The sequence below is a fragment of the Plectropomus leopardus genome, chromosome 13 (genome assembly GCF_026936395.1).
Source record: "Plectropomus leopardus strain MGB_pleo_1.0 chromosome 13, ASM2693639v1, whole genome shotgun sequence".
Classification (NCBI taxonomy): Eukaryota; Metazoa; Chordata; class Actinopteri; order Perciformes; family Serranidae; genus Plectropomus; species Plectropomus leopardus.
In genome coordinates this window covers 35197413-35222706 of record NC_142188.1, presented here as the reverse complement: position 1 = coordinate 35222706, position 25294 = coordinate 35197413, and the positions used below count along the sequence as shown (strand labels likewise).

Below are 25294 nucleotides of genomic sequence, written 5' to 3'. Positions count from 1 at the left end.
TTGATTCCAGGGTTCGCTCAGATCCAAAATGGCTGACTGAGCAGCAAAATGCCAAAGTTCACTTTTAACTGTAAACATATACGCTTGTTGTCCTTCGTTTCACTTGTTGGATTACTGTCTGTTGAGAAAGATTACAGGTAAGTCCGAAACCACTGACAATTTGCCTATTTTGTGACACTGTCTTAAAGTTGAATCCTGTTTTCTGTGCGGAGTTCAGTGAGTAGCTGTTGTATCCTCAGGAGCTAGCTAAAACGTTATCTCAGGTCCCTGTTATCCAACTGGCTGCAGGATTGGCGTTTGTACTGGAAATCTGTCGGTACAACCGGGCAACATATGTGTGTGTTCCTCCATCATGGAGGAAACAGAACTTAAACAAGGACGCTCCAGGTCACTGGTTTGTTCAGAGTATCACCGGGGCTACTAAAGCTGGCGCTAGCATGCTAACATCAGCGACAGTCTGGTGACACTGTTGCTTTAGAGAGCTAACTGATAGCATGCTAGCTGGAATACACAACGAGATGCTGCTCAAAATAAAGTTTTAGTTTATTTCTTTTACGCTACCTTTGAGACACTCCTCTTTTTCACGTTCTTGCATTTTGGTATGATTACACCGACATGTAATCAACGTGCTTTCATTTTAATACGTTAACTGATTTGTAGTGGAGCAAGGGGTTGGGAAAGATTAACGTTACCTGACGTTGACTACTCAGGTCGGGAACTATGTTGGTGAGTTGCCGGTGTTCAAGATTAAGTGGTGACTGAATTAACTGGTGATAGACACAGATGTTTTGTGGGCGTGCCTATTAACCAGGACATTAACGTTTGGAATGCTTCGCCTCGCTATCTCATCCCTTTGACGGTGTCTTTTGAAACACTACGATAGGAACGGGTTGTTGGACATACTTTTTTTCATTAACCACCGTTTCACTGATGCCTTCCGAAGTTATGTTGAGCAACTGGCTAAGCCAAGCCAAAAGCCAAGAGAGCACGGCTCTTGTAACATCCCCATCAGTAAACGCAGGTTTTTAACAGTCAGAAAACCTGAATGTATCTAAAATGTGAGTGAATTGATGTATATTTTAACCATACAATATAATCCTCTGCAATACCATTGTTATTCCATGCTCTAATAATTCTCATTTCTTACACCTTTATATTCCTATGCATCCAAATCGTTATAAAACAAGAGTTAACATTAATGTCTAATTTGTTTGAATGAGTATTTATGAAATGTGTAGTATTGGGTTTTAAAAGTCTGTAGCTTCAAATATAAAACATGATCAGTGATATTATCATAAATTAATTTGGCTGGAACACATACCCACTGCAAGCTCCACATTACATGCCAACACTTATGTTTATATGTCTAACTTACCGGTTGCATAAAAGAAAAGAAAGTTCTCAGATCTATTTGACATCAGGTCCATAATGATAAATGATAGAAATATATGACTGATGACCAGAACATTTTTTGAACAACTTGCTGACTTTGCAGTATTGTGAACAAGCATCAACAGAGGCACCTATGTCATCAGTCCGAGCCCTGTTGATAGCAGTTTAATGTAAAGATTTATAAAATATATAATAACTTCCACAAAGTTTCTAATTAATGGGTGGTATAGGCTGTGGTTGCAATGCGAATCTCAGGACAGAGATGACAAATCACAAAGTAGGTGTCAAATGCTGTTCAAAACACTGTAAACATCCTTAACAAAATGTCCTATGATCAGTCATATATTTGTAACAATACTAATCTGATTTATAGATGGGACAAGTTAATATGTAGGCTATATACCTGTATGTAAAGTACAGTCTGATTGTTTTTACCCAGATCGATCTCATTGTGGCCACAGCTGTCAGCTGTGGTAAATTGTGATCCGCTCAGATTAATTTGTGTTTCAACATCCACCATCGATGGGAACTTATAGCCTATTGGAGGCTACAGACTTGTATCTCTCTCATCACAATAATATTCTGCACTTTTCATTTTACCCATTCATACAAATTAGACTGCTGACTAATTTTTTACCAATTAGGATTATGGTAAACACAAATCTTGTAAACACAAATTATGGGGGCTATAGAATAACATCAGCAGTAGGCATGGGCAGTATCACGGTATTGCGTTATAGCAGGGCACTTAGGAATTCCTTAGAAATTCCAACTGTGTGATTTTAAATCACACAGTTTAAATCCTGTCAATAATATGGACCCTCCTTTCTATTAACTACTTTTTTGGAGAGGCTTCAATGATAATACTTTGCATACTGGGCACATCACGTGCCAGCTGAGATCAGTGTGGAGCAACAGGTAGCTGAGCTGACCGCGACTGTTGAAGAGATCAAGACTGTGAGCGGCCAGTCAACAATGGCACATATCATCCCCACAAAACCAGAGGGATAGCAGAGAGACCACAGGGACAACAGTTTATTTTCATATCAAACCCGGTGAATTAAGCGATTATTTTGACCAAAGCGGAGTTGCTGATTGTTAGAACAGTTGAAGAAATAAATATACAACTAACAAGACCAAGTAACATGGTCAGGATTATTCCTGGCTACCACCATCACCCTAATCATAGGTGCCATGGCGTGGCCATTTTCATAGCATTTTAAATCCATATCAATTAACCACTATCTGAGATCCTTTAGGCTAATCAGTTAAGTTTGTAGCAACTCAAAAAGATGGCAAATGTAAGTATATTTTGTTTAAGTGTGTTCCGGTAAGTCTTTACATAAAATAACAAAATAACAAAAATAAAAATATACTAATTTGCAGTTATAGTGCCAAAAATGTGAATTATCCTGTAAACAGTAACGTTTTTTCAAGAAAAAAGAGAAACAGTTCACAGGATAAAAATTAAGCCTTTAAACATCACCAAAATATGGCCCCATTACAGGGTAGTTCCATTAAAGTTTGCCTCCATTAAAGCCAGAGGCAGACCATTTCATCCTCCTGTTCTTGGTCATTCTCACCTCATTGTTTCTAAGCCAGGTGAATTTTTTCCAGCCATTGTGGACCAAAACCACTGGCTCTGTGTTAGATCATGGAAAATTAACAAAAAGTCATGTCAAAATCATGTAAAAGTTAGCTTTCCGTTAAAGAGACCCTACTATTCTTATTTTCAGATTGTATTTGTATTTTGGGGGTCTACTAGAATAGGTTTACATGCTTTAATGTTAAAAAAAACTCTGTCTCATACTGCCCTCCCGCAGCACCTCTGCCTGAGCTTATGTCCCACCTCCTGGAAGCCCACTCTGCTCTGAAGGGTCAGCAGACTCTCTCTATACACGTTCAATTCTATTTATTACATTGTGAGGAGTAGTGCACTAGAATAGACAGAGTATTGACAATGGAAGTTCAAAATGCTCGAGCATCATGTGACTCGTGGAGGCTGCGAAAAGTTCTCAGAAGTCTCTGGTGGGCCATTTAAATACATAATACGAAGAGACAAAACTCTGATTTTTGCTAAATAGCAGTCAGTAACTGCACTGATTTACAATGTACACAGAGCGCATCATACGTAGTTTCATTATTATATTGTTTTTTAAAGTTAAATGTGCTAATATCTTGATTAATGTTAACAGCTATGGTTAGATTAGACTGAATAATCTCACACTTGGGAGATTCACACATTTCAGCAGCTCAAGAGTCAGAGGCAATAGAAAAAAGTGATTGAGTGCTAAATAAGGGTTAAAATATGATTAAATTAAAAAAAATTTTTTTTAAAAAAATACAAAATATATCAAATCAATACACACTATACATGTACATATACTGTATAGTACTTTTATATGTAAAATGTATAAATTCATAGTATAAATATAAATGATGTAGATATGACATAAGTATATGTTTATGCTGACATATTTTAGATTTACCTTACTATGGTAAAGGAGCAGGTTGCTGTTTATTGCTTTCTAAATACTGACTTTAGTCTTGTACGATAGTCAAAGGCAGTCAAATCCATATTCATTCTTAATAATAAAATGATTGTTATAATTTACTCACGACTGTCATCTTTATCACTTTCAGAGGGACAGAAGGAGGCCGACAGGTTACCATTAGTGATTGTAAGCTGACAGCACAGTGGGTCAATGGATTAGCAGCAGCACCAGCAGCAGTTTGTAGACATATAAAACATGTTTATTTTATTTATCTTTGTCTTTCTACTGACTTCCTAACAGCAATTAATTAATTTAATTAATATCTAACAAACTCAGAAACATAAATAGCACATCAAGCAGTTGGTATGTGCCCTTTCTTTTGTGATGTCCTCTCATATAGTCTCCACCATGCTTTGCTGTGCTGCATAGGGATGATCCAGTCGTGTAGAGAATGTGTAGAACATTTTCTTGACTGACATACAGATGAGGAAAATACTGTTGAGTAAAGCCAGCAGAAGTAGTCTTACACTCAACACAGATTACAACTACAAAAAATATGTGAAGTTATCATTTTCAAAAACTGCATTAGAACATTTTCTTCAAACAAAGAGCACACCATTGGGAAGACTTGTATATGGTTTAATAAAAATAAGAAACAGGGAAAGGCTTGCAGAAGACAGGGAGCTGATACTCAGGATGAGGGTTCTGGGCTAGGCTACCTCATTGTTCTATGTCATTACACTACTGTGAAAATAGGAGAGTAATTTTAATACAAAATGTAAACCACTGCACGTGAATGCATGAAATAGTCAGATCTGCGCTTCAGAGGAGAGACTTCATTAGGCTGTGTGATATTACCCTCTACTGGATGTTAATGGACTGCATTAAACTAGAGCCTTCTGTGTTTTTATAACCCACTTCGAAACAGTATGCTCTTCTTATATTTTATAATGCGTAGTCATTCTTCTGATATCATGTTGGTGAAAGTAATGCGAAATTTGTGTAATGCATTACTCTCCACAGAGAGTAATATTCTAGTGACTTCTTTCATTCAAATAAAAGCTAACTGCTAATATGTATAACATTTTTAAAGTAACTTGCCTAAGAATGTATATAATATATCCAATAGAATTACATCTATCATTAATATGAAACGAAGTATAACAGGCTAACATGTAAGTATGATTCCTTTTTGCTGGAACTATTTGAAACATTACCTTGTTAAGTTTTCAGTTCTACAAAGGTCCACTTAGTACTGATCTGCGGCATCCTCTATAACATAGCAGTCCATCCATAGCCATTCCTCCTGCCCTCAGTGTTCCTATAGTAAGTTATCAATATACAATAACAGGATTACATAATAGCAACATAATAAAAAATATGTTCAGCATGATTAATAATATAATATAGTATTGTAACAATTTCAGTATTTAGAATAATTCCCCATTAAGCCTTGTATGTTTCATTTTTCTAAATGACTTACCCTGTGATCTCATTCAGGTCTTTCACCTTCCCTCCCCTTGCCATCAATGGAAAATCAGCTGAGCTGTAACATAATGTAGACAAATGAAGTCAACAGAATCACAAAGCTAAAAACACTAACCCTTAATCGTTTCCCTTTACAGTAGGGTTGGGCATCGAGTCTCGAACATTGATGGGAACCGGGACTAACATTCCGATTCTCCCAGAACCGTTCAAATTTTTAAATTTCGATTCCTACTTTCAATGCCCAGTTCGCTGACCGGAAGAAATAGCCGTCTAACACCAACGAAGAAGAAGCCACATGAATTATTGTAACCATGGCAACCATGGACAGTGTGCAGCAGCGCTCAAAAGTTTGGCTGAACTGTGCAAAGGAGGTTGCACGACCAACATGATTAAACACCTCAGGATTAATGGTGTAGAAATAACAGAGGGCCCCGTGTTTGGCGCGCTGTGCCGGCATTCCTCTAACCAGTCAGAATCAGGTAAGTAAAACAATAAATTACATCTGTCTTACCGTGCGTACCCACCAAACGCGATAAAAATTATTTCATCGCGCCTCAAATGAAATCGCGTCGCGCCGGACGCTCCAGTTTTGACGCTCGTACAAAAACCCCAAAATGGGACTCGACGCCGATTTAAATCGCGCTGCTGAGCCCGCCCAAACAACAACATTTCTTCCGCCATTTCATTCTCTCGCTGACGATCGCTGCACTGCACCTGCTCTGGAGAAGTTCCCAGCGCCTGCGGGCTAGGCGCCGACGTCGGTTCTGGGTGCATGCTACCCTACGGAGGCGGCGTGAGCTCGGCGAGTTCCACCGTCTCCTGCAACAAGGGACAGGAACTGTCGTACAGCTCTGGGTGAGCGGTGACGGCGACGATAAGCTGCTCCTCCATTGTTTCTGGCAGTTTGATTAGATTTTGCGAGGGAACACCAGGACGTCCATACGTCAGCACGTCGATGACGATCTCAACGCTGATAGGCTGTCGCGGCGCGTCTTCACGCGACGACGCCGCAAAAATTCAATTATTTCAACTCGAGCGTTGGACGCGAGGCGTTGGTCGCGTCCAACGCGTCCAACGCGTCCAACGCGCCGCGAATTTCGCGTCCATCGCGTCGCCCGGCAAAATGAGGCGTCAAATCGCGTCTTTGCATTGACTTTGTATGTAATCTTGAGGCGCGATCATTTTTAATCGCATTTGGTGGGTACGCACCGTTATACCAACATTGAGGCAGCAAACAAATTGTACTGCTAATATGGTGGGTTAACTCTAATATCCAGCTAACGTTAGCCCGTGTACGTTTTCATAGACAAACGGACTGGACTGGGTTTTACAAGTTGTTCTCTTTTGTTTGTTTGATATTCTGCACCAGGTTAACCCATCAGTGGGAGCTCAGTAACATGTTTAAGTGGCTGCAGCATCAGACACTCTCTGACACATAAACAACAGGATATGTGTAAATGTTTTTTCATGAGGTTTTCAAAAAGAAAGATCTTTTGTGAAAGTGTACTCCTGTGGAAAGAAACTTCATAACATTTATATTCAAGTACAAAGGTTTGATATTTATATAATGATTGAAAATAGCCCTGTGAGAAATTCATACTAAAGTTCATATAATTAAAAAAATCATTGAGAAGTTAAGACATTTCATTGAAAAAGAACTCTTGTTAGCGCCCTCATTAAACCATGCAAACTTTTTTGACCCTGCCTCTTAAAAGAATTGTAATCGAGAATCGTTTGGAACCGGAATCGAAACTAGGAATCGGAATCGGAATCGAGAATCGTTCAAATTCAAACGATGCCCAACCCTAGTTTACAGTAATGTTTTTTTACATTCTGTTTAGTAGGGTTGTCATGATTTTCAACTCGATACCGATACTCAGGAAAATATTCGATACTCGATACTATTTTCGATACCACAAGGATAAAAAAAAAAAAAGACCCCAATATTTAAAAGAAACATTTTTATTAACAAAAAAATACAAACATAACCTCTGTTACAACATGTAACAACAGTTGTGCAAAAAGAAAGTTTCAGGCCTGAAGTAGTGCAAAAAATAAATAAATAAAATAAACAATAACAATTAGAACAATATTTTGAGGCACTTGAAACTGAAAAGTGCACAGAACTATTCAATCACAGTGTTCAGAAAGTGCATTGTCCTCTATTCTACACTCTAGAGAAATTACTGTTTAGGTACTAGTGGTAACACTGGCCTGAATTTGCTTTGCTGTTTGCAGATTTTTGCTACAAATACAAGCATGTCAATGTGTTCTTCTGTAAGTTTTGCCCTTCTTGGGCTGCAAATGAGCCCTGATGTACTAAACACACGCTCTTAGGCACAGCTTGAAGCAGCTATACACAGGTATTTCTTGGCAGCGTGGGCAAGATGAGGTAAGGTGCTCTCATGTGTTTTCCACCATGTCACCATGTACTCTGCTCAGGCATCGTTTCATATAATGTCAACTCGTTCCTGAGCCTGCATTCTGGATCCTCATCTTTGGATGCTGTTGGTGTATCATCTCCATGTTGTTTCTTTCTCTCCCCCTGAATGTTTGATAAAAGTCCCTTCAGATCTGTTCTGAATTTCTTCATAGGCTGGGTTGCAGATAAAGAAGATGTTTGCTAACTTGGGACTCTCTGAGTCTGCTGCAGACCTTGCATATTATCCACAAGATGCTGTTTTACCTCTTCTTTTAATGTTGTAAAACTGTCCTTGAAGCGGGGATCAAGAAAGGTGGCAGTGTTCAATACCAGCTGTAGATTCCTGTCGTCATATCTGTGTTTCAGATCATCTCCAATTGTTTGCTTCAGCTGATGTTCTAAGGTGCTGCTTGTGTCCTCAATTGTTAACATGGAATATATCTTCCAGGTTAAGGGTAGGACAGAGGACAGAGTGGTATGCTTTTCCCCACTAAGAGCATCAGTAAAAGAGCTTAATGGGCTCAGTACCTCTTTTACAGTCTCAAAAATGGTGATGTCTGAATCCTTTGGCATAAGATACCACTTCTTTCTGTCCTCTGCTAAAACTGCACTGACTGCTTGCTGCTATTCAATAAACCTATCCACCATTTCAAAAGTTGAGTCCCAGCGTGTTAGCTCATCATGAATGAGTCTGTGTTCTGGCAGCTTCAAGTCTTTTTGTTTTTTCTTTAGCTGCCGGGTCATCTTTGGTGACCTTGTGAAAGCTGCCACTGTTTTTCTCAACCTGGATAATGCTCCTGATACACTATCAATATCCAGACCCTTGTTTATGGCTAAGTGCAAGTGACCAAAGCATGGGACCCATGTGAAATGCTGCTGAAATGCTTTCTTGTTATTTGAAGCATTATCTGTAGTGATGCCTGCCATATTAGTTATATCCAGCTGCCATGTTTCCTGTACTATCTCCTCCAAAGCCTCCCTTAAGCTGTCTCCTGTATGTTCTGAATGTAGCCCAACACAGCCCAGACACCAGCTCTGCATGTCCCAGGACTCTGTAATAAATTGCAGGGTTACAGCCATGAAAGAGGATGCAATCCTGCTGGTCCAAAGGTCAGTGGTACAGGAGAAGTACGGATTCCCCTGAAGCTGCTGCAAGACTGTTTGCTTTGTTGTGTTGTACAGCTGTGGGATTTCACTGTACATAAAGTGATTCCGAGAGGGAAGAGCGTACCTTGGGTTTAGTTGCTTAATAAGTTGTTGGAAGCCAGGTTTCTCCACGGTGTAAATTGGAACCTGATCCATACATAGATACTCTGCCACAGCTCTGTTTATTTTCATAGCTTCTGGGGACTTGGCATGATATTTTCAATGTTGGTCCAAAATGGATGGTAGAGTGGGCTGTGTATGTTGCCATTTGGTTGCAGGTCGACATTTTTCAGCTTCATTCTGGGACTTTAAAAGAAAAAATAACACATTTCATTAACCAACGTTTATGTAAAGTTAGTATACTGACACTGTCTATTAACCGGCCACGATAACATCAGTAATAAGTTTGAAAGGAAAGACACTAACCTGTCGAAATTCGCTGAAAAGGCCAGGGTGTCTGTCCTTCAGGTGTTTGGCCAAGTTGGAGGTACTGCTGGATTTGGTCGCCACCGCCTTGTAGCAGTGTTTGCACACTGGCTTATTTATGTCCTTCGGCTTTCCAAGCTTGTTAGCCTCGAAGGCAAAATACCTCCAAACAACACTTTTCTCTTTTTCGTTTTCAACCAAAAGTGGTGTATTTGTCCCTGCTGCAGCAGGTTATTGAGCGTGTCACGGGGAGGGGGAGGGTGCCTGCTGCTGTGTGTGTGTGAGGAGGCAGAGAGAGAAGGACGCAGCATGGGGGGGTATTTAACAAGACTGACATGTAACTCACACTGACCTGTAAAATAAATTACACAAGCCTTTTCTCCCCTTTAACTTCCCATTGTTAGATGCAATTTTCAAGAGCAGGACATTTTAAATTAGCAGTCTGTTAGTGGCTAATGGTATGTGTAGGGTCCTAACTTTAGCCTAATCTGTAAGTAGATCTGTTATTGCTTGTAAATCTACTAATTAGCGTGGGATAATTCAACATCATCCTCTAATGCACATGTTAATTTAGCTACGATATGCTGACAATATAAAAAGATGATTCTTTAGACGTCTTAACCTTTAAAAGGCCATCACAAATGGTCTTCTCTGCTGCAACTCCACTGCGCTGCTAGCAATTAATGCCGTTTCTGGGAACTATTGAGATGCTCCACATTCTGCTATTGCTGTAAAAAAAACGGTCCATTAGAATAAACTGAGATGACGCGACTTTTTCTGAAAGGGCTCTGGTTAGTAGGTAACAAAGTAACCAACGTCCACCGGTCCCTTCTGTTTCTTGAGGTTGAGCAGCAGTATTTTCAGACCTGAATAATTTAACAAATCATTATGTCAGTAACCTGCCCACATCACTATCCTTCTTGCGAAAACGCTTTGCAATGTTAAAGTAATGACTGATTTTTTGAGCCATACCTGCAAAATGGTTACACTGATGGGATATAACGTTAATTAGGCAACCACTTTAAGGGTTGCCGAGAAAACAATGTTCACCTGTTAAAATATCAGGATGATGCTTGACAATGACGCTCTTCAGACTGGAGGACATTTCTTTGAGGAAAATTGAAGTTAATTGGTGGGTAGGAAGTGATGAAGTTGTGATGAAGCTGTAGAATGATTGTGTTAGTTTTTGCGGCTGCCTCCAAAATTAATATATAGGAAAAACCTTGTTGGTGTGTATGTGGGAGGTGTTAGTGCCACACACTGATACCGTCATATATCATATGCCCTGGTGAAATTCTGGGGAAGCCCACTTACTTATCCAGTCTCTCTTTCAAACTTGGTCCACACTAACTTGTATTCATGTTTGAGCGTTGCTTAGGTGATGATGAATGCCTTTAGTGTAATTGCATGTCCACATACAACGAGATTTACTGTCTCTAATAAAAAAAAAACTGTTTCCATTCACTCTGCTCAAACAGACTCACGTACTCACACATTACAATAGATAACTGTTAAATAAGATAAATAGAACAACAACAAATGCAACGACTTCAAGCAGAGAGCATACACTGGCTCAGCCTAGCATCTTTCATAAATTGCACTCCTCACAGAAGCATCACATTTTGTTTGGCTAAAGATATGATGCCAATTCAAACTGTCATGAGGGAAGGCTCGTTAAAAAGTAGATTTTTATTTTGTTGTACGATTTTTATTTGTACAGAATCTAAAACTCGTTTTTGTTTAGTTTTCACAATATATTTTAATGCAAACAGTTACATTGCTGACATATAAAACAATAACGCTGTGATGCAATTTTATGCTCTTCAAATTAATTTTTCTTAAATCATATTTTCTATATATTTTTCAGTATTTTGTCATATCGTCAAGAATATCTTTATCGCAAAATTACCCTGAAATATCAAGATATTTTTTAAGGGCCATATGGTCTACCCCTAGTGGGTACTGTCTTTTAAAATCCTGCAGGTTCTGCTGTGGCAGCGAGACCTGCAAATGTCTTTCAGGGGGAGCAGGGGGAATCCAATGATTTTTTGAGCTACATTCACCACCCTCTGGAGAGCCACCCTGTCTGCTGCTGAACAGTTCCCATACCACGCCGTGATGCAGTATGTGAGGATGTTTTCCACAAAGCAGTGGTAGAAGGACTCCAGCAACATTGCAGAGGTTTATCCTCCTCAGCGTCCTGTGGAAATATAGTCTCTGCCGGGCCTTCTTTACCAGAGCGGTGGAGTTTACAGTCCACCTGAGGTCCTCACTAATGTGGGTTCCCAGGAATTTGAAAGTGGGTACCCTCTCCACATCCTCCTCTCATATCTTTTGTGGCAGGTCCTCCTGCTGTTTCTGTCTGAAGTCTTTAAGGAGCTCCTTTATCTTCTTGATGTTTATTGACAGGTTATTCACTGCACATCATTCTGTTAATTTGCAGACCTCGTCTCTGTAGGCTGTCTCATCGCCATTTGAGATGAGTCCCACCAGTGTGTAGGTGTTTAGTCGAATGTATAGAGGGAGTAGAGGGCGGGGCTATGTACACAACCCTGTGGTGCTCCTGGGGCTGTGGAGATGTAAGGGCGTCTCACTGTCTGTGGGCGGTTTGTATGAAAGCCTTTAATCCACAGACACAGATGGTTACTGAGACCAAGGTCCTGCAGTTTCCTGACCAGCCTGCTGGGGACAATGGTGTTGAAAGCTGAGCTTTAATCCACAAACAACATCATGAAATATGTCCCCTTCTGCTCCAGGTGTGTCAGTGCGGTATGGAGGACGGTGTTCATGGAATCTTCAGTGGATCTGTTTGCTCTGTATGCCTACTGGTGCTTGTCCAAGTTGGAAGAGGGTGGATGTGATGTGCCCAAGAACTAATCTTTCAAAGCACTTAGAAATGATGGGTGTCCATGTGACTGGTCTGTAGTCGTTCAGGGAGCTGATGTTGGTCTGCTTGGGCACTGGGATGACGGTGGCAGTATTTAGACAGGCCGGAACAGTAGCATGCACCAGGGAGAGATTGAAGATGTCACTAAAGACCTCTGCAAGCTGATTGGCACAATTCTTAAGAACCGTGCCTGGGATCCCATCCGGGCCTGGTGCTTTCTTGACATTCACAGCTTTCAGGACTCGTTTAACCTCGTGTTTGCAAGGTAAAAAAGTGGTCAGTGGTCTTCAGCTGGGGTGAATTAACATTGTCCGGTCCTTTCTCGAATCGGGCAAAGAAGAGGTTCAGTGCCTCAGTCAGTGCTGCACTGTTTCCTGTCAGTGGATCGTGGCTGCACCTGAAGTTGGTTTCCTGCTGAATGCCTTGCCACACACGGGGACGGGTGTGGCTCAGAGGTAGAGTGGGTTGTCCTCTAATCAGAAGGTCAGCGGTTCGATCCCCAGCTCCTCTGGACAACATGTCAAAGTATGCTTGGGCAAGATACTGAACCCCAAATTGCTCCTGATGCTGCGTTATCAGAGTGTGTGTGAAGGATTACTGAGTAGCAGGTGGCATGTTGCCTCGGCCACCAGTGTGTGAATGTGTGTGTGAATGGGTGAATGTGACATGTAGTGTTAAAGCGCTTTGAGTGGTCAATAAGACTAGAAAAACACTATACAAGTATAGTCCATTTACAATTTACCATTTACACACGCATTGGGTCTTTTGAAGTGACGTGGTCCTCAATCCTCTCCTTGTATGCCGCCTTTGCTGTTTTTATGCTTCTTTTAAGGTTACGTCTGGCCACACTGTACTGCTCTCTGTTCCCAGATCTGTGGGCTATGTCACGCTCTCTCAGGAGAAGCTGAACCTCCTTTGTCATCCAAGGCTTCCTGTTTGGGAAAACACTGATGCATTTGTTGATGGTGACGGTCTCAACACAGCTCCTGATGTAGAAGAGTACAGTTGATGTGTATTCTTGAATAAGGAACAGACTCCAGTCAGTACACTGAAAGCAGTCCTGCAGCTGTAGGGATGCTCCCTCTGGCCAGCTTTTAACTGTTTAACAGTGGGTTGTTGTCTCTTGATAATGGGGCAGTAGGCTGGGATTAGAAACAGTGACAGGTGATCAGACTGTCCAAGGTGCAGCGGGGGTAGAACTCTATATGCTTTAAGGATGTTGGAATAAACACAGTCCAGTGTTTTCTCCCCTCGGGCATTTGACATGTTCAAACCTTGGAAGGAGCAGATGGACAGTAATTGGTAGGGATGGGGATAGTAAAATAACCAAGGCACTTCAACAAAAAAAAAGTATTTTGTGGAAAATTTTCAAAATTAGAGAACAGCAATGATTGTAGCACAGAGAAATGGTACAACTACATTTTCTGAAGGTAACAGCAGTCAAAAGGCCATTGCTTTGAATGACTGCAGCACATCTGCGGCCACAGGACGTCACTAGTCTCTCACACTGCTCTGGTGTGATTTTGGTCCACTCTTCCCTTCTTAATTTCCAAAGTTCGGTGACTGTAGGGGGTTTCTTGTCTAACTTTGTTGCCAAGGATTTTCCAGACTTCAATCACACTTTGGCGGCACTCACACTGTCCCCACGGCATCTGGCGCCACTACAATGGAAATAATCGATTTCAGGATTTTATGAATCGATATTGAATTGGCAAAATACATATTGCAATGCTTTGATGAAATGATTTTTTTACCCAGCCCTACTCTTGCATTTGTCTTTCGTTGACAACCAGCCTTCTTAGGGGACTTGAATGAGTTTGTGACGTTGTAAAGATGCAATATTCTAGAAACCACAGATTTGGAACGACCAACTTCTCTTGCTATGGCTGATAGCATCATCCCTTTGGCCTTTATCCGGACAACCCGCTGCAGGAGGGTTTCAGTCACCTTAGAACGGCTCACCATCTTGCAAAGTCAGTGAAGACTGGAAAGTTAGGCTACCCTCCTTGAGCTACCACCTTATCGTGGTGGAGGGGTTTGCATGTCCCAGTGATCCTAGGAGCTCAGTTGTTGGGAGCTTTATGCCCCATGTAGGGTCACCCATGGCAAACAGGTCCTAGGGGAGGGACCAGACAAAATGTAGCTCACCGGCCCCTTTTTGATGAATGCGACAAATGGTTCGAAGTTACCTTCGCCTGGACGCGGGTCATCAGGGCCCCCACCCTGGAGCCAGGCCTGGGGGTGGGGCTCCATGGCGAGTGCCTGGTTGCCGGGCCTTTACCCATGGGGCCCTCGGCTGTGGAAGGTAGCTCTAGGGACATGGAATGTCACCTCTTTGGTGGGGAAGGAGCCTGAGCTGGTGCATGATGCTGAGAAGTTCTGACTAGATATATTCGGCCTCACCATGACACAGCATGGGCTCCAGAACCAGTCTTCTCGAGAGGGGTTGGACTCTCTTCCACTCTGGAGTTGCCACCGCTGAGAGGTGCTGGGCAGGGGTGGCAATACTTATTGCCTCCCGGCTTGGTGCCTGAATTTTGGAGTTTACCCTGGTGAATGAGAGGGTAGCCTCCCTCCACCTTCGGGTGGGGGACGGATCCTGACTGTTGTTTGTGCCTATGGTCCAAAGGCAGTGTAGAGTATCAACCCTTTACTGAGTCTTTTGAGGGAGTGCTGGAGAGAGCTTCTTCTGGGGACTCCCTCATTCTGCTGGGGGACTTCAACGCTCACGTTGAAGTCCCCCAGCAGAACGAGGGAGTCTCCCATGCTCAAACCTGGGCATGGGAGGAGTTTGGTGGGGCCATGGAGAACGACTTCCAGACAGCTTTGGAGAGGCTCTTGACCACCATCCGGCATTTCAGGAGGGGGAAGCGGTGCTCTGTCAACACTGTGTATGGTGGGGACAGTGCGCTGCTGACCTCGACTCGGGACATTGTGGATTAGTGGAAGGTATGTGCTTGATGGACTTGGAAAAGGCATTCGATCGTGTCCCTCAGGGAGTCCTGTGGGGGTACTTCGGGAATATGGGGAATCAGACCCCCTGATATGGGCCGTCCACTCCCTGTACGACCGGTGCCAGAGCTTGGTCCATATTGCCAGCAGCAAGTCAGACTCGTTTCCAGTGAGGGGCTGCCCTTTGTCACCAATTCTGTTCATATCTTTTATGGACAGAATTTCTAGGCACTGCCAGGGTGTTGTGGAGGTTCGGTTTGGTCAAGTCAAGTCAGGTCAGTTTTATTTATGGAGCCCATTATCACAAAACATGGTTTGCCTCAGAGGGCTTTACAGTGTACGACATCCCTCTGCCATTAGACCCTCACATTACCCAAGGAAAAACTCCCAAAAAAGAACCCCTGTAATGGGGGGGGGGGGACCTCAGGAAGAGCGGTAGAGGATGATGAGGGATCCCTCTTCCAGGCCGGACAGACGAGCAATAGATGTCGTAAATAGCAAATGAAATACAATCATGGCAAAAAAGGAAAGAGAAAGAGAGAGGGGGAGAGAGGTACAGCAATAATAGAAACAGATGCATGTCATATTACAATAATGGTAGGTGTGAAATTAGTAATTGCACTCTATGATAATGTTGAGAGAGATGACAACAGTCTCATGCATATGTTGAAAGGGAGGTGTCCAAAGGCAAGATCACAGCATCAGCGCAACCAGGACCAGACCACAATCAGGGCGAGCGGGGGGCACAGTATCAGTACAGCCACAGCACGAGCACAACCAAAGGCAGGGTCGCAGCATCAGCACAGCTATCACCACAGTCAGGCACAGTCAAGGTTACAGCCAGGATCCAGGAAAACTAGGAAACAAGGGAGCAGGAATGCTCCTGAGAGGCAACAGGATTAGCGTAGTGCAATTCAACAGACCCAGGCTCTGTAATCACGAGCCCCAGGTAGTGAGAGTACCACATGGCTATCACAGAGCTAAGCTAAGCTTGCAAATGGCAATGCAGTTAACAGACCTGCATGATTTCCGATGGCTGTATTGAGAGAAGGAAAAGAGCTCAGCGTAACAGGGGAAGTCCCCCGCCAGGTTAAACCTATGTCAGCCTAACTATGGGCTGGTCCAGGCAGCCTGAGCCAGCCCTAATTATAAGCTTTATCAAAGAGGAAAGTCTTAAGTCTACCCTTAAAAGTTGAAATGGTGTCTGCCTCCCTGACCAAAAATGGAAGATGGTTCCATAGGAGAGGAGCATGGTAGCTAAAGGCTCTGGTTCCTAACCTACTTTTGGAAATTTTGGGAACCACAAGTAACCCTGCATTTTCAGAGCGCAGTGATCTTGAGGGTTGGTAAGGAACTATGAGCTGTGACAGATAGGATGGAGCCTGACCATTTAGAGCTTTGTAAGTAAGGAGGAGGATTTTAAATTCAATCCTGGATTTCACAGGGAGCCAGTGCAGAGAAGCTAAAACAGGAGAAATATGATCCCTTTTCTTGCTTCCCGTTAAAACACGACCAGCAGCGTTCTGCACCAGTTGGAGAGACCTAAGAGATTTGTAGGGGCAACCAAATAATAGGAAATTACAGTAATCCAGCCTAGAGTACATGTACTAATTTTTCAGCATCTGTTTGGGAAAGGATATGTCTAATTTTTGCGATGTTATGCAAGTGAAAGAAAGCCGTCCTTGAAGTTTGTTTTATATGGGAGGCAACGGATAAATCCTGGTCAAATAAAACTCAGAGGTTCCTTACAGTTGTGCTAGAGGCCAAGGTAATGCCATTTAGAGAAATTACATTGTTGGAAAAGGAGCTTCTGAGGTGTTTTGGGCCAAGGACAATAACTTCAGTTTTGTCTGAAGTCAACATCAGGAAATTACGGCTCATCCAGGCTTTTACATCCTTAAGACATGTTTGAAGTCTAGATAGCTGATCAGTTTCATCTGGTTTCATAGATAAACAATTGCGTATCATCAGCATAACAATGGAAATTTAAAGAATGTTTTCTAATCATGTTGCCTAGAGGAAGCATATATAAAGTGAAAAGGATTGGTCCAAGCACCGAACCTTGTGGCACTCCAAAGCAGACCTTTGTATGTGCGGAGGGTTGATCATTGATGTGAACAAATTGGGAACGATCTGATAAGTATGACTTAAACCAGGCTAGTGACGTTCCTTTAAGGCCAATTAAGTTTTCAAGTCTGTGCAGTAAGATTTGATGGTCAGTGGTGTCAAATGCAGCACTGAGATCTAATAGGATTAAAACAGAGACCAGACCCGTGTCAGAAGCGAGAAATAAGTCGTTATTGATTTTTACTAGTGCCGTCTCTGTGCGATGATGAACTCTGAAGCCTGACTGAAAGTCGTTGAATAAACTGTTGTCTTGGAGAAAGTCACAGAGCTGATGAGCAACCACTCTCTCAAGAATTTTAGAAATAAAGGGGAGATTAGATATCGGTCTATAGTTAGCTAAAATCTCAGGATCAAGAGTGGGCTTCTTTAGAAGAGGTTTAATGACAGCTACTTTAAAAGACTGAGGTACATAGCCTGTTAATAAAGACGCGTTGATTATATATAATAAAAAGTTGCCTAATAAAGGCAAAACTTCCTTAAGGAGCTTAGTTGGGATGGGGTCTAGTAGGCATGTTGATGGCTTAGATGCAGAAACCAAAGTATAGAGTTGATGAAGGTCAATGGGGGAGAAATGGTCCAGATAAATTTCAGGCCTTGCTGCCATATCCAGGCTATCTGCGTCAGGGGTCAGGTCAGGTAAGGGCAAGAGGTGATGGATTTTATCTCGAATCGTTATGATTTTATTATTAACGAAATTCATAAAGTCGTCACTGCTTAGGGCCGAAGGAATACAAGGCTCTATGGAGCTGTGACTCTGAGTCACCCTGGCTACAGTGTTGAAAAGAAACCTGTTTTTGTTTTCCTCAATTAATGATGAATAATAGTTTGCCCTGGCATGGCGGAGGGCCTTCTTATATACTTCAAGACTGTCCAGCCAGACTAAACGGGACTCTTCCAGTTTGGTCGAACGCCAATGTCTTTCAAATTTTCGCGATATTTGTTTCAATTTGCGAATCTGGAGGTTAAACCATGGAGCTAATTTTCTTTGTTTCATTATTTTCTTCTTGAAGGGTGCAACAGTGTCGAGAGCTGATCGCAGTGAGCCAGTAGCATTATTGATGAGACAGTCAATTTGAGAATGACTTAAGTTAGTAGTGTGCTCAGTCGTTGTAAGGCATGGTAATGATGTCAAAGCAGAAGGAATTAGTTTCTTAAATTTAGCCACTGTTGAATCAGATAGACATCTAGAAGAGTAGCTCTTACTGAGAGGCTTGTAGTCAGGTAATAAAAAATTGAAAGTTATTAAATAATGGTCTGACAGAGCAGGAATCTCAGGAAAGACTAATAAATCTGCAATATCGATGCCGTATGCAAGGACTAGATCGAGGGTGTGATTGTAGCGGTGGGTGGGTTTATGTACACACCGACTGAAGCCTATTGAATCCAAAAGTGTGGAGAAAGCAGAACTAAGGCTATCACTATTAACATCCATGTGAATGTTAAAATCCCCTACGATAATAATTTTGTCTGATTTGAGCACTAAACTTGATATAAGCTCAGAGAATTCAGATAGAAATTCAGAGTATGGGCCGGGGGCGCGGTACACTATGACAAATAGAATTGGCTGTAGAGTTTTCCAGGATGGGTGAGAAAGACTAAGAAAAAGGCTTTCAAATGAATTATAGTTTGGCTTAGCCTTAGTGTGAATTGCTAAGCTTGAATCAAAAATAGCAGCGACTCCCCCTCCTCGGTCAGTGTCCTGCGCAACGTGACTATTTATATGACCAGGAGGAGTGGATTCATTCAGGCTAACGTACTCTTCAGGACAAAGCCAGGTCTCAGTGAGGCATAATAAATCAATATGATTATCCAATATTAAATCAGTGACTACATGAGCCTTGGTTGATAAGGATCTAATGTTCAAGAGTCCGCATTTAATTCTCCTGTTATGATGCTGTATGACAGGAGATGATTTAATTTTTATGAGATTTTCATGTACAACTCCCCTTTTGTTTATTTTAGCATTAAACAAATGAAGTGGTCGGGGGACAGACACTGTTTTTATAACATTTAGATCATGGGTGTGTGACTGTGCTAGAGGAAGCTCAGAGAAGCGTGTAAGACTGTGACTCTGAAACCTGGTCCCAACTCTGGTTTGTCATGGCTTTGGGCCTCTAATAAAATCGGCCAGATTCTTAGAGAGTAGAGCGGCTCCATCCAAAGTGGGATGGATGCCGTCCCTCCGGATAAGACCAGGTTTCCCCCAAAAGGAGTGCCAATTATTAACGAAGCCCACATCATTTGCTGGACACCACCACGACAACCAGCGGTTGAGTGCTGACATGCGGCTAAACATGTCATCACTGGTCACATTGGGGAGGGGTCCAGAGAAGATTACGGTGTCTGACATCGTCTTGGCGTACTCACACACCGACTCTATGTTAATTTTAGTGACCTCCGATTGACGTAACCGGGTGTCATTGCCGCCAACGTGAATAACAGTCTTACTGTATTTACATTTAGCCTTAGCCAGCAGCTTCAAATTTGACTCGACGTCGCCCGCTCTGGCCCCAGGGATACATTTAAATATGGCCGCTGGTGTCACTAACTTCACGTTTCGTAAAATAGAGCTACCAATGACCAGGGTTGTGTCCTCGGTCGGTGTGTGGTTGAGAGGGGCGTACTTGTTTGAAACATGAAGGGGGGGTGGGTGGTGTACTGTGGGCTTCGGCTTACTATGCTTTGCTCGGACAGTCACCCAGCCTCCCGGCTGCATGGGGGTTGCCGGGGGACGGCTAGCATAGGCTATGCTATGCCGGTCCGCACCGGCTACAGGGGGCTTGCTAACTATCGCAGCTAAAGAGGGATTATCCAAGGTGCGGAGCCGCGCTTCCAGATCGCTAAGCCTCACCTCCAGCCCAGCAAATAAACTACACTTGTTACAGGTACCACTAACACTGAAGGAGGCAGAGGAGTAACTAAACATCTGACACACTGAGCAAGAGAGAGCAGAAGAGGGAGAGGAGCAGGGAGAAGCCATCGCTAACCAGAGCTAATGCTAACGAAGCTAACCGGCTAACAGTGAGAGAGCGGTTGTGAATACACAGGAAAAACTGCTGGGAGGAGGAGACAGCTGTGAGTGATTAAGTAAAACTTATGTGAGTTTTCAGTCACAGACAGATAAAAGCAGCCGAAGTAAGGAACAAGTTAGAAGATTAGCTGAGAATCGCTCGTAGGAGCAGCTCAGAGACGCTACCAGAGGCACAGACAAGATGCACCGGAAGTGATGTAACACGCTTACCCGCAGTACGTCAGCACGTCCAGAGGCCCATCAGCCTCAGGATTGGGTCACTGCTTTTCGCAGATGATGTGGTCCTGTTGGCTTCATCAGGCCATGACCTTCAGCTCTCACTGGATTGGTTCGCAGCCGAGTGTGAAGTGGCCAGGATGAAAATCAGCATCTCCAAATCCGAGGCCATGGTTCTCAGCCAGAAAAGGGTGGAGTGCCCTCTCTAGATCGGGGAGGAGATTCCCAAGTGGGGGAGTTTAAATACCTCGGTGTCTTGTTCACAAGTTGGGAAAGGATGGAGCGGGAGATCGACAGGCAGATCGGTGCAGCGTCTGCAGTAATGTACTCTGCAGCGATCTGTTGTGGTGAAGAGGGAGCTGAGCAGAAAGGCAAAGCTCTCAATTTACCGGTTGATCGTCGTTCCCACCCTCACCTATGGTCACAAGCTTTGGGTAGTGACGGAAAGAACAAGATCGCAGGTGCAAGCGGCCAAAATGAGCTTCCCCGTAGGGTGGCTGGGCTCTCCCTTAGAGATAGGGTAAGAAGCTCGGTCACCCAGGAGGAGCTTGGAGTAGAGCCGCTGCTCCTCTGCGCTTAGAAGAGCCAGATGAGGTGGCTTGGGCATGTAGTTAGGATGCCTCTCGGATGCCTCCCTGGTGAGGTGTTCAGGAAATGTCCCATCGGTAGGAGATCTCACGGAAGACCCAGCACAAGCTGGAGAGACAAGGTCTCTCAGCTGGCCTGGGAATGCCTCGGGATCCCCCGGGAAGAGCTGGACGAAGTGGCCAGGTTGAGGGAAGTCTGGGCTGCCCTGCTTAGACTGCTGCCGCCGGATAAGCGGAAGAAAATGGATGGATGGATGGAGATAATCAAGGAAATTAGCACCAGGTGCCAGATTAACACCAATAACTGGGAGGTATCTGAAAATATTGTCTAATACAGAATGTAACTCATGAAATATGCTTAAAATACTACTCTTTTACTCCTGTTTGGATAATTTCAAATAGGTCTACGCAGTGACCTCGACATTTAGGAAATTGTAGGTTGTTCTCTAATATTGATCTCCAGTGTACTATTCCCAAAACTTCTTAATAATCTGACTCTTTATTGATACCACTGTCAACACTTTTCTGCTATTTGGTAGAAAGACAAGGCGACATTCTGTTAATTTTTTTATATTTTAATTGAAATATTTACTTTGTAAAAACTTGGCATCAGTAGTCTTAATTATCCCACTGCTGCTATGTGTGGATAATGATGAAGACGGTGCCAACTATGCAGCAGCATCAGGTTCTGCATTTAGGTTTAAGCTGAGTCAAGTCAAGTCAAGTCAATTTTATTTATAAAGCCCATTTACACAAAATACGGTTTGCCTCAGAGGGCTTTACAGCATATGGCATCCCTCTGCCCTTAGACCCTCACATCACCGAAAGAAAAACTCTCGAATTGGATGAACAGTGTTGATGTGTTGATGTGTTCCCCCTCTTGAAAACCAAATTTCTTCCTCACTTGGTTTGGTTATATGTTTTATATTTTGATGTGCACCTCCTTACAGGTTGACCATATTCAGCTCAAACTTGGTAAGAAAAGCTTTGAGACCTTGACAATGCTTGCTTGTGATTTCATTGGTTTTTCATGAACATTGTTGCCATGGCAACATGGTCTTTGCTGCCAAACAGGAAGTTGTTGTAACTTCACTTTGCATCAACTGAATCGCCCCAAATTTTACATGCGTGATCAAGGTGCAGCCCTGAACACATCAACATGTCAATTAAGTATGAAAACACAGCCCCACCAACTGGAAAAAGAAAGTAAGCCTCTTAAAACAACTATAATTTGATTTTCATGTCATTTACATGGTTAGATCCACAAATGGTGTAGACCAAGAAGATGTGCATTTTGTGTGGTCTCAAGCACCACCTAGAGGCCACAGGAAGTGTTACCCCTCTTTAAATATCTAACTGAAGGATCGAAACTCTCTGCCTACTTGTTCTGATGTCCATGAAAATGAAAGATCATTGGACATCAAAAGTTATTCAATTCTGAGTTTTTGTCATACAGTTTGGGTATGGTTAGGATTTCAACTTCGATGTTTTGCCTTGAAACAGGAAGTTGTGGTAAGTCACTCAGACATTGTCTAATCTGCCCCAAACTTCTCATGCTTGATGAGAGTCCCTGCCCGATCACATCTGCATGGCTCATTCTACTTACCGGCATACCACTACCCACTGGAAACCAGAAGTCACATGATTTATATTTTGAGGTGCATCCCCTTACAGGTTGACCAGTTTCAGCTGAAACTTGGTAACAAAAGCTGCTTTAAGACCTCCATGATGCCTCTGTGTGAAGATCATGTTTTTAATGAACGCCTTTGCCGTGGCAATGCAGTATTTGCCACCAAACAGGGAGCTGCTGTAACTTCAGTTTGCATTAACTGATTAGCCCCAAATTTTTTATGGGTGTGATCAGGTTGCAGACCTGAACCCATCAACATGTCAGTTAACCATGACACTCAATGTGCCACCTACTGGCAACAAGAAGTATAACACAACTTGTAACACAATTACTGTTTGATTGACATGGAATTAACATGCTTTGGTCTACAAATGATGTAGACCAGGAGACTTAGATTTTGTGTTCTCCAGTGCCGCCTAGTGGTCATAGGATAATACTACACCTTGTGAAATATCTCACGCAATGGTCCAAACTCTCTGCGTGCATTTTCTGACTTTCACAAAAATTGATCAGAAGATCAGGACAGTTGGAGTCACGCCAGCTTTAATGAGGGCTCGAGCATGGAACTGTGTGAGGACCCTCTTGAAACCGAAGAAATTATTATTATTAATCTTTATTATTTTTCTCTCAAATGAATTGCCTTTTTGAGGGCTTTATCATATTCAGAAAGTCATGAAACTTTACATACTTATCAGGTTTGGTGAAAATTTTTATATTTTAATGGTCTCGTGCATGGGTGGGAGGAAATGCATCAGTGGCGCCCCCCTACTGATGTTCAATGAAGGAGCCCCCACAGCACGTTTTACCTAGGGCTGTGAAACACCCCAAGACCGACAAAAAAAAGTCTCAAAAGAACTTTGACATCAAAGGTTATTCAATTCATGAGTTTTCATCACACCGTGGGACCCTTATGAGGCATCTAATTTGCATGATCTGCCATTAACCAGGAAGTAAACAGGAAGTGGTATGTAACTCAGCTGTGAATAGTGCAATCAGCCTCAAGCTTCACATATTTGATAGGAGTCTTGCCCCCACATCTATATGACAATTTGAAGCGATAATGAGAGCGCCACCTATTGGCACAAGAAAGGCAAAGTTTTACAGTAAGATGTCCTGCACGTAGCAGGTTGACTCGATTGATCTCAAAATGGTCTCAAAAAATCTTTAAGACGTTGATGATGCTTGAAAATTAATATTGAGAGTTTTTATTGAAAGGCGTCGGGTGGACAATTTTGATTTTTCGACATGACATCAAAAACTGTTGTAACATTGCCCCAGATGGTTGGATCTTTACAAAATGTCACAGATTTGATAAGAGTCCAGGCCTGAAGATATCTGCAGTCCAATTTTGAATCTTACTCATAGCGCCTTTTATTGGTAGCAGGAAGTTACTTTTTTTAGTCTTTGATTTTTCCCCTGTAGTAGGTTAACCTAATTGACCTCATATCCAGTTAGAATACTGTAAAGACCTTTATGATGCACAGAAATTACACTTCTGAGTTGTTTTCAAATGCTGTTGCCAAAGTTACTCATTATTTGCCATAAAACTGGAAGCACTATTTGAGAGGCAAGGCATGCACCAAAACTCACCAAACTTAGCACACACATCAGAAGTCCTAAAATGTGGTATTTGATATGATTATTTTTGCACTGATGTGCCAAAATGGCTTTGTAGCGCCCACTACAGATTTCAAGTGCACCCCTGCTCTATGTGAAATGTACCATTTCACATAGAGCAGGGGTGCTTACTTGATTTAGAACTACAATACTTGGGAGGCATGTGTAACAGCCCAAGACCTACAGAAACGCCTCTTTGACCCATACCCTAAACCCAACAGGAAGTCGGCCATTTTGAATTGAATGTGCAATTTTGGCGAATTTTTTGCCATTTTTAGGGCTTGCAATTTTTCGATCTTCGTCCTTTAATATGATACTCACTGAGCCACCTAATGTCAACAGGAAGGACACCTCAGACCACAACTATCCTTTGATTTTCAAGAAGTTTACATGTACGTAAAAAGGAAGTGGTATGTAACTCTGCTGTGAATGGTCAAATCTGCACCAGACTTCACGTTTGATAGGAGTCCCACCCTGAACACATCTATATGACAATTTTAAGCGATAATGAAAGCGCCACCTATTGGCATAGGAAAGGCAAAGTTTTACCCTAAGACATTAGCAACATTATGGAGCATTTTGGCATCAGTGTTTATTTTTTCCAATATTGCTGATGAGAAAACTTTGTTCACCAACCATATAATGCAAAATATGATGGCTGGTGGTTTAGAAATTGTGTCTACAGTTTGTCCAGCAGAGTGTGCTCTTACTCCATTTTTAAACTACTCTCAGCACAGTACCTTGTGACAGAGAGCGTTGCAGAACAGTGGATGGTGGTGCAGTCAAGAGTGTTTTCACAGTAAGCAACATTGAAATACATACTGTGAAGTTAATAAACAATGGCCTCATCATTTTGCAAATGTACAAGACGACCTAAG

General features: G+C 42.5%; 2 protein-coding genes across 3 annotated transcripts in view; one reads left to right on the top strand and one right to left on the bottom strand.

Annotated features, from left to right (window-relative positions):
- ndst2a (N-deacetylase/N-sulfotransferase (heparan glucosaminyl) 2a) overlaps nucleotides 1-25294 on the top strand; it is a 61061-nt gene continuing 35767 nt past the window's right edge. For both annotated transcript variants that reach the window (XR_006106560.2, XM_042501666.2), the window contains exon 1: nucleotides 1-137. The gene's annotated coding sequence lies outside the window, so the exon portion shown is untranslated. The remainder of the gene's footprint in view (nucleotides 138-25294) is intronic.
- LOC148187763 (uncharacterized) lies at nucleotides 18451-21472 on the bottom strand. Its single transcript, XM_088086425.1, has one exon. It carries the CDS (start codon nucleotides 20313-20315, stop codon nucleotides 19434-19436), a length of 882 nt encoding a protein of 293 aa, XP_087942551.1. The 5' UTR covers nucleotides 20316-21472; the 3' UTR covers nucleotides 18451-19433.